This window comes from Frieseomelitta varia, unplaced genomic scaffold, assembly GCF_011392965.1.
Source record: "Frieseomelitta varia isolate USP_RPSP 00005682 unplaced genomic scaffold, Fvar_1.2 scaffold_821, whole genome shotgun sequence".
NCBI classification, from domain to species: Eukaryota; Metazoa; Arthropoda; class Insecta; order Hymenoptera; family Apidae; genus Frieseomelitta; species Frieseomelitta varia.
Genome location: NW_025110614.1, coordinates 20,135 through 31,424, shown reverse-complemented (window position 1 = coordinate 31,424; position 11,290 = coordinate 20,135). Strand labels below are relative to the sequence as shown.

Genomic DNA, 11,290 nt, shown 5'->3' with positions numbered 1-11,290 from the left:
AATTATTTGTATACAATTTAAATTATTTAATATATATTTAACTTTAACTTTCCTTTTTTTTATTAAATATTTCAATAACTTATAATAGAGAATAAAATCGGAAATTAAACATTTTAAAATAATAAATTATTTATATTAAAGAATATTTTTATATCGGAAGTGTAATGCTATCTTTTTAAACTATATAAATAAATTTTATTACATTATGAAATTTACATTTATATATAAAATTAGAAACTTTGTTTAATTTATTTAATTATGTGTCATATTATATTATTTTATATATCGTATTAAATATAATATAATTAGAAATATATTAAGTAATATATATTATTATAACTATACAAACATAACATATGATTATATATGTAAATATTACATATAATTTTAATTATTATTATATAATTTTATCTTATTATAAGCTTAAATGAAGCTTCTAATTTTATAATATATAATATAATATAATTTATAATATATAAGCTTAAATGAAGCTTCTATTTTTATATATAATATACATTATATTAAATATAAATATAAATAAATATTCTTAATTATTATAATATTATTATATTATATTTATATATTGTTTAACTCTATAATTTATATCATATCAAATTAAATTAAATTAGAATTTTATTAACAATAAAATAATCCTATGATCATGGTGTTACAGCTATAATTCATCTATTATTTTCAATATTAATAGTCGTTTAATATTGAAAAATTGGAATTACAGCCCAGCTAAGATCAATTCAATATCAGTAATTGAGGAGTGTCTTTGACAATTAATACTCGATAAAAAAAATTACAGATCACGATTGTGCTTTTTAAAAAAATGAATAAATATTACAGAATCACGTAATTTTAAGGGATATACAAGGGCCAGATTATTGACAATTTTTCATCAGTTACTAATTACACCATGCTCTTATACTCTATTTTAAGAACGGCGAAATAAAATATCTTTGTCACAAGAATTTTGAATAAACGTTTATTATCGTACGTCTGTTATGTACAAATTATAATTTCACTTGGCAATGCGAAGAAAATGAATGTCAAAGACTAAAGTAAATTCAAAGATTTTATTGTTCCGGTTCCGGTTGTGGATGCGTTCTGATATATTCGAGGGCTCTTTGGATTAACAGGGGAACAGCTGGAATATGCTCGCCCTGCGGTTGGAATCCATTCTGATCAGCAACGTATGTCACTCTGACTGGTGTACCATCGGGGGACGTATATTGATACTGTCCATTGGTAACGATAACAGGTGCGCTTCTTGCATCTGTAGCTACTGGAGCTCCATTTTCAGAGTGATATATTCCATTCTCTGTCTCGTAGGAATAAGAGTAGGATCCGTCGGCGGAAATATCCTGGGATTGTTTGAGGATAGTTGCTGGACGAAGCACATCAGCCGAGGCCGCAGCTAAGAACATCACCACCTGAAACAAATGTGCAATTACGCATAAACATAATAGTTATAAATACAATATTACTTATGGAATAATAAATATAAATATTATTACATTATTAGGGATTTCTGTTTTATGTATTATGTATGTCATATGTTTGTGAATATAAACTATATTTCAATCACAGGTAGTATATTAACTTTGTACTATACTAATATTTAAATATAAATTTATAAATATGGATAATATTGGATAATATTACTCGTGTACATGTATGTTAATACATGTGTTAATACGTAAGGAATTTATATTATTTAATTAAAAAGTTAACAGATAGCTTATTTATGTCGAACTAATATAAAATTTTTTAATTAATTAATTAAATAATTTAGAAATTATTAATATAAATTTTTTTAATTAATTAATTAAATAATTTAGAAAATATTAAGCGTAATATTGTTCATAAAATAATTTATAAATATAGTTATTATATTATTAATTATTTATGCACATTATATTATATCCATTTTATATATTATATAGTACGTATATTTTATGTATGTAATGAATTTTGTAATATACTAATATATTAAATTCATATCCAAGTATAATATAATATAAATTTATAAATACAGATAATATTACTCATAAAATTGTAAATAGTACGTATTAATATATAATACAAAATTAACTTCATGAAGAATTTATATTATTTCATTAAAAACTTAGTATCTGCATATTTATGTCAAACCAACAAAAATCTTTAACATTAAGTGATTTATAAATTATTAATATTAAGCATAACATTATTCGTGAAATAATATATAAATATAAATATAAATAAAATTCTATAGATGTATGTAAATAGTATTGCTTGTGAGATTATAGATATTATGTAAAATTAGTTTCACAGGGAGCAAAACTTTATATTAATTAAAAATTGATGCATATTTACCTATATGTATTATATATGAATTAAATGCCATGGATTTGTGAATTACAGACACATGAAATTTTGTGAGAAACAGATTTTTGTTTAAATAATAGAATTCAACTTATTGATTCAATAATGATTTTGATATCTAATAATGTTACCAAAGAATTATTTTGTATGATTTTTATTAAGGGACTGTATTAGCTTCACTTTTGTCTGCACATATTTTTATAATTATATATTAAATCCAACTATTCTACTTTTTAACAAGTAATATTATTAATTTAGCTACACATTTCAGGGAAAATTTAGAATAATTTGGATTAGTAATACTAGCTATTGATAAACGAAATTTTAAGAGGAAATTTAAAACGTGGAAAACAGCACAAAAATACACCTATTATAACTTTCTTAGAACGAATGTATGAATATAAAATTCAAACTTTCTTGCAACAATGGATCTTTGTAACCAATTATAATAATAATTACTTAGTTGTTATTATTATCTAAAAAAAGAGGACTTTTCATCGATTTTAACGATCTTGAAACATGTTGTTATTATATCATACAACTGAACAATATCACTCGGTCTTAGTTTTCGAGATACGTATTTATAAAAATATGTTCCATACTTTTTGAAGGACAAATTTCATTTATTTTGGATCTTAATTCTTTACATTCCTAATTCTTTTTCAATTTCCCCTGAGATTTGGTATCTTTTACTGGAAAAGAAAAATTTAAATAATTAAAAGAAATTTTATTTAACCTTTAATAATATAGTTTAATCTTTAGTTTAACTTTAATTTAATCTTTAATAATAATACATTACAATATATTTTATTTAATCTTTTCAATAATAATATAGAAGCGTTTTCGTCGCAGATTCAATGCCATTTCCAAATAAAAATGATTATATTACTCTCGAAATGACTTTTACAAATCAATCACGTCGAATCACAAAGAAGCTCAAAGGATTAATTCTCGAGTCACTAGAAATCCTTTTCGTGACTGTTGTTATTGTATAAAATGAAGCTATCTTGAAGATGACACAGTTTTGAAAATTTCGCTGAAGGTTTCCTACGTACGTATATCTCGGAAACTAAGGCCGTAAAAGTAACATGTATGTACAAGGGAAAGTTGTTTAAAACGATGACCTTGACAACATATTTTAAGGTCATTGAAATCGCCGATGAGTCCCGTTTTCTAAATAATTATCGTGACTCGTGTCAAATTTTCTTTTAACAAAACATCACTCGCAAATGAAATTACCAAAAAACTATCACAAATCCATTTATAAATACAATATTTACAAATGAAACATTATCGAGTTACACAATCATTGTACTCTACATGTTTCTATATATATTTGTACAAAATTGATATTTTATTATAAATACTAAAATCACTCTAAGTCTTAACAGTCGAAGATTTGTAAAAAAACAATGTTCTTAATATGAAAGAATTAGTGCTTTCTGATATTATTAACACCATTTTCTACCAAAGTTCTAGTTTTTAAAATCATATTCTCAATTATATTAATTAGTATAAAAATTTTATAATCTGTCATTAATACTAAAACAAATATTACTTTATTAGTATAATATTGGTATTATATTAATATTTTATTATTATTTCACATTATTTTATTGGTAAAAAGTTTTCAATCGAACATAATTCGAAGGCATTTAAAAACATTGAAGCCTTCGAACTGTAAACTATAATGGTAAAATAAATTCAATTTGTGAACAGAAAGAATTTCAATGATTTTGAGTATTTTCGAATACTCAAGTTTAATAGCAACCTCTATCAGAGAAAATTCAAAATGCAAAACTAAACTTAGATGCGTTCAATTTTTGTAATTTCTCATAATTTGTTAGCTTTAAGTAATACCACTTAAATATTAAGTCAAAGAAACAAAATGTGAAAAAGAAAACTCACGAGAAATTTCATTTTAAACGATCAGGTAGTTAACACCAGAGACAAATCCAATGGAACGAAACTGTGTTTCCAAATGTGATACCTGTGTAACGTGAATGTGCTTTTATACGAAACTCTGGACACTACTTTCCCCGTATATTCGAAAAAGAAGAGGCTACAGTTTGAAGATAAACAAGGAGAAAGATTAAATAAGAAAAAGAAAGAGACAGAGAACTCTGACAAGGACCTTCCTTCAAGAAGGAAAGAGTCTGCGAAATTTATTCGTAGATTTGACATTTCCACGTTGCCTAAATCGATCGCTTGTGTAATTATGTATATTATTGTATCTTTCGACTATTTATCGTTTATAGCGTAATAAGATCGTATGTAAAATAAGTTCCTCCAATCCTTTAATTTCATTGTTTTGTCTAACTTTTGTACAATGAAAATTATTTATTATGCAAAGCTGATAATATATTTATTAATTTTATATATATAGAATAATTATATATATAATTATATGGTATATTTTATATATATATATGATTTATTAATAAATATATAAATGTATATATTATTAATATTAACATTATATAAATTAACATTAATATGGTATTTATTAATAAGTCATGATATATTCACTAGTCATATCACAATTAAATATTAAATATTACAACTCATTATTAAGATTTAATAGTAAAACATACATATGTATACACACATGATTATATGTGAACGAAGCGATAAGATTAAATTATAATACAAGATTTGATTATAAAGCATCAAAATGTTTAAAATTTTTATTACTATACCAGAAACTTCACTAGTTATTTAATTTCAATAATCGCCAAAATATCAGATGTCATGATTGGAAATGTTACACAATAACCTTCTCATTCATGAATCTTCTTTCATCATAAATGACTATATATAACAAAAATAGCTTTAAACTTATGGCTTTAAATCATATAAAAAATAGATGTGTATATATATATTTAAATTACAAAATTATATAATCAAATATATTCTATATATTCTATTTATAAAATTATATATTCAATATATATACATATATTTTATTTCTAATGGAAATTAAGCAAGATCATTAAATGTTAATACTTAAATGATATCGTGGAGCCATAGATGAATAATTTGTATTATGTCACGAAAATTTAAGTTGTTTAATTTTATTTTGTATTTTATATTTTTTCCAATAGAAATTTGTAATGAAATTCAAATCAAAAGTTCCAAAATTAAATAATATAAAACAAATTTTTATGGTTCTAAATAAAAAATTTTGTGGTTCAGTTCAATTTTATTGTACATTATGTACTTGATATATTATGCGAATTATTTGATATGAAATAGTTCAACTGATTGTCAGTGAATGATTTTTGATAATACAATGACGAAAAAAATCAAAAATCAAGTTAATTTCACTGTAACGTAAACCAAATTGAGAATTCTTATAACTTTGTCATATAATTTGCTAAAAAAGTATAAATTATTCAGCGAAAAGCATTTTCTTGTAATAACAACAAATATTTAGAAAATTTAATTAAGAGAAATTTTATATTTCTCTTGCACACATCATATATATATGAAATAATTTCATGAAATGTGTCCAATGAAAAAATGTTAAAGTTTATTGGTCGAAATATCCCATTACTTATATATGCATACAAAAAAATGTCAAGGTGGTTGGCCAATATTTAACTAGTTAAATTTGGAATCTGAAATTAAAATTCAATACGGCCATCAAATAATTTAAGATGTGATTCAAGAAATAATTCAATTATATTTATATATAATTATATTTGTACCAGGAATTTGTTTATTCATTATTATTATTTTCTACTTAATGATTTCTTATTTTCTAATTTTTAATATTTTTCACACACATTGACTAAACAAATCTAAATCTAAACATTATCAGTATAGAAATAAATTTATTGTAGGATTATTAAATACACCTCAAAATAGAAATTATAGATTTACCTTGTACTTGTGGAATGTTTTGAGGATGACTGTTGAATAAGGGAAATTAGTAAGTTTTATTTCATAGAAAATGATTCTACGTGTAAAAATGTGTCAAAAAGAAAGAATAAAATTTTTCCCTGGAAACCTTCGTTTTCGAAAAAATCGAGTTTGAAAATTCATTCAACTACACTTGAATTTGGCTAGTTCTATATTGAACAGACGCGAATAATCGACAGAAGAATATTCTATGTGTAAAACTAAGTAAAAAACGTAAAATAAAATTTTTTCGTTTAAGGAATCTTTTTGAATCCGTTTTGTTAAAAATTGCTTTAAACGTGAATTTGATAAATTTTCAAACTCGATTTTCTCGAGAACGAAGCATCTTACAGAAAAATTTTATTCTTCGCTTTTTTACTTATTTTCGCACGTAGAACAATCTAATTAGTTAATTATTCACATGTCAAATTTAGGATTAATTAAATTCAAGTATAATCGATAAATTTTCAAAATATAATTTTTTCTCAAAAGTGAAGACTTTAATGAAAAAAATTGTATTCTTTCGACTCATTTTTACACATAGAATCACAAGTTGCAGGTCACCCTGTATATTTGCGAGAAATCTACTGGTCTCTATATAAATTTCAACATGATGAAAGTATGATAGGTTAATTTTCTCGCACGATACGAAGAAAGGATATGATAATAAAATAGCGTTGAAATATATGGGCAAAAGTATTGTCAGTGAAGGCCGTTTATTTCTCTTCTAGCCCATTTTGTTCCTCCTCTTGCTATAGAAAGAAAGAAAGGTGGAGATTAGACAAGGAAAACGAGGAAGGTTTATAGCTGTGCCAACAAGGACAAATGTTGCCTAAAAAGATAGACGAAGGAGAAAACTTTTTTAAAACATCAAATAGCGAGAGAGAGAGAGAGAGAGAGAGAGAGAGAGCCTTCATTTCCATAGAAAGAAAAAATACAGAACACCAATGCACACACCATCATGTCTGTAACGAAAATCTGTTAAGCTGCATACGCCACTCTTATCAATGGACTGCGGATTTTTGTGCAAGTTCATACTTTGATTAATCTGACTGATAGACTGCTTTATTTACTAAGTTTTATAGAAAGTATTTTATAAAAGTATTTGATAGAAAGTATTACTATTTTGAAAATTTTATATATATATATTTTCTATTACGCGCATTCTGTGCAATTTTGCACTATAGAATTTTTCAAATACGTAAAAATTAGGTAAATATGGAAATTATTTGTTCAAGCATAGCGAAGAAATAAACTTGAATTTTAAATGGAAAACTCCACTCGATTTAAGAAAGTAATTAATACACAAAAGATTTTTATGCAATTATAAATAATTAAAAAATGTAAAAATATATATACATAATATGCAAAATGCAACTTGCGATTTGTCTGTAAAAATGAGTCGAAATGAAAAAATACAATTTTTTCATTAAAGTCTTCACTTTTGAGAAAATCGTGTTTGAAAATTTATCGACTATACTTGGATTTAGTTAATAATTAAAATAGATAAAACAAATTTTTTTAAATTTCATTTCTTCAGCTGTATTCATAAAAATTCAAAAATGAATAAAAATCCCCAGTCTAACATTGTAATTAATTATTTATCATTACTAGACTGCGAATTTTCATGCAAATTTATATTTCTGAAAATATAATTTAAAAATGAGGGCTTCGTAAGAAAATTATGTTTTACGTAAATAATATTATAGAAAGTACTATACTTTGATTACGTTATAGATTTTTTTCACCTAACAATGCATTCTATACGATTTCATACATTTAAATTAATTTAAAAATCTGCAATTTTGTTATTACTATCAAATTTGCAGAACAGGATATTTTTTAATGTTGATTTTAAGAAGACAATTATATTATTAGTATCACGTTTTAATATTAAAATTTTAAAATCAATGCAAATAATACAGTATTTTTCCTTTTCATAGAAAATGCAATTGTGAATATATTAAAAAGCTATGTGACTCGAATTAAATGAAGTTGATCGTCATATACAAATTAACAAATTCAATGTTCTTTATATAATAAAAGATTTCGTTTCAACGATTATTTAAAAGACTATTTAATAATTCTGTAAATGTTTGCATGGATTGATTTTAAATTGTCTTGTACACTTATTTTAAAAATTATTAATTAAATTCTATTTATGAATGTACATCAAATTATTTTTTCAATTTTTAAAATTTCTACTTGAATAATAACATTGAATTATGTGAATTCTGTAATAATTGTTTGTTTTTAATATTTCGTAAATGAAATTTAAAGAATTGAGTTTCCTGATATTGTACGATCGCAAAACTATTTGCCCCGTATTTGCATAATTCCAGCTTTTTTACATAATATATTCAATGACCTTACATTGAACAGTTTTTGAAAGCTGTTGTAATAAATACATTTGCTTCAAAATATTGTTTTTTAAATCAATCACTGTAGATTTATTTTTCAATGGAAATAATATTTCACGAGGATTTTAGAAGATATTGATAAAAATAAAAGGAAATATCTAGCTGAACTAGATTTTGTACTTTTTAAAAATATTACGCATTTACGTGTGCAAATGATTTCATTGAATTTCAGGCGATTTATAATATTTTATTATTGAAAAAAAAATGAAATGTCCAAAAGGACAAAATTTTATTTTAATGCAACTTCATTTTATAAGTTCCAAGATTTTATAAACGCTTAATTATTTATGGTAAATGTAACAAGAAAGTTATAAGAAAATGTGGACAAATTGAAACTTTCTTACTTCAAATGATTATAATTTTAAAATGAATGCATAAAATTTAAAAATTCAAACTATTTTATAAATGGATTGGATACAGTGTAAAAAAATATTGTTAAAATTGTTAAGTGATAATAAATAAAATGTGATATATTAAAAGATAAGATATTACAAACATTCTACGAAGATAAGAAATTACAAATATTCTATGAAACATATTTATTATCATGCTATAACTTATTTTTAAAGCAAAATGAAATATTGTTTCAAATAAAAGTTGACAATTATATTTAGAATTTTATAAAATATTTCTTTCTTCCACTGACTGCAGTATAGTTGCTCTAATATATTAAAAACTATTTTCTCTTCATTAGAAATTTATGTTCATTCGTTGATTATTTGGCCAATTTTTTACTTAATCTTATGCCAGACATTATTAGAATTGTGATTTATTGTTATTAAAATGAAGATATGATCTTATTAATAGTATTCAGAGGATTAAATAATGATTTATCAATGCTGATTTTAACAGACATGTAACTTAATTACTCATCTACCAAATCACTCAATAAATGTTTCCCGGCTGCAATGATTTTTAGAAGTTAATAATCTCGAAAATAGTTTCCACTTCTATTGCCTAATTCAATATAATCGCGAGTATATGTAATATTTTACAAAGAAATGTTGATCTTGTTTATTTATTTATCAATTTTCAAGATTTTAAATTTCTTTTTTTGAAGGAAAAATCTGAAAAATATTGTACATAGTATAAAATTTTAAAATTAAAATAGTATTTTTACAGATAATGATATATACAAAAATGATATCTTTTGAGATAATAATAAAAAAATATTTATAATAATTCTATCACAAAGAGAACAGACATATAAAGCTTTAAACATTCTTCTATCGCTTATTTATTATTAATGCATTACAGATTCAGTTAATATTTAAAATAAAGTACAGTATAGTATATTACTGTATAAAATCATAATTACATTATAATTTCTTAAACATATACCAATTTATATGATATGAAATTACATTAATATTTTCTAGTTTAATTACATTAGTATCTTTTATTTATTAATATTTTTTAGCTTTGCAGTAAATATATGGGTATCAGATTTTGTAATTTATTATTTAAAATGATTTGCAATGCCATCTAATAGTAATGCATATATTTTCTAGTCAATACTCATAGGATAATAGAAATACTATAAATCCACAGGTCTATATACATATTAATTATAAAAATAACAAAATATAACGAAATAAATACAGGATATCTAAAATCAACATCTCTGTATTTTGAAATCTACAATACGTCTTTTTTCATCAGCAATGGGTTCTCGAATGACGTTTTTTCTCTTCTTCCTACAGATTTCTTTTCTCACAGATGAGATATATAATAACGTTTTACTTGATATTGAAATATTGAAAAAAGTAAACGAAAGTTTACTTCATAACTTCACTTTAATAATAAACTATCATAATGTAACAATAGGGAACGAAGTCCCAATAAAATTGTTGACTTTCGTGCACGTTTGTTTTTACTTCAAACCATGAACGAGGTACATGAATAGACATCTTACGGAGCTTCATGGCTCGTGACCTGAAATACCGACATAGTAAAAAATCCTTAGTTTTTTAGCATGCTCTACGTTTAAACAACACTGAGTTGGGAAATTAGTGAATGTGCCAGAAATATGATTTCTGAGACCCCCATTATAGTGTGGTCAAACTTTCAAACCAAAATCTAAAGTTAGTAACTAATCAATAATCATTATACTGTATATCAGAAAGAGATGATGGCATAGCCTACTTCTTTCGATTTTGAGGCATCTATATAGATTTTGTGGTAGTGGTTGAATTTTTAATTGAGCTCTGTGAATTTGATTTTGTGCTCATGGTTCAATTTGTTCTTTTTGGGGATATCCACTAGGTCTAGGTTGATTTCAGGGGTTTTTAAGGCCCAAGGTGCTATTGTTTCCTGTTTGTGTTTTATGGTGGAAGTTTTAAAAATAAGATTGAGAAATTTGTTGATTTTAATATAAAGTGGGAATGGGAAAGAGATTTTAATGATATAGATCTTTGAATCTGCTGTTGAATATGTACCTGAAAGTGAGATTGTTGGGAGTTGAGGACATTTTTGTTATATATTTTGTTGGGCATATTTTTTGTTATATGCTCGTTGGGCATATTTCTCGCACCACATTCGTATTTCACCTCTTTCACGCATTTTATGGAGGTTTACTCCTTTAAATAAATATA

General features: G+C 24.0%; 1 protein-coding gene across 1 annotated transcript; it reads right to left on the bottom strand.

The window, feature by feature from the left end:
• Nucleotides 1-982: 982 nt before the first annotated feature.
• On the bottom strand, nucleotides 983-4,350 carry LOC122536296 (larval cuticle protein LCP-17-like). Its single transcript, XM_043668547.1, has 2 exons — nucleotides 4,282-4,350; nucleotides 983-1,439 (listed from the first exon to the last, which is right to left on the bottom strand). Exons 1-2 carry the CDS (start codon nucleotides 4,291-4,293, stop codon nucleotides 1,083-1,085), a joined length of 369 nt encoding a protein of 122 aa, XP_043524482.1. The 5' UTR covers nucleotides 4,294-4,350; the 3' UTR covers nucleotides 983-1,082.
• Between the last annotated feature and the right edge of the window lie 6,940 nt (nucleotides 4,351-11,290).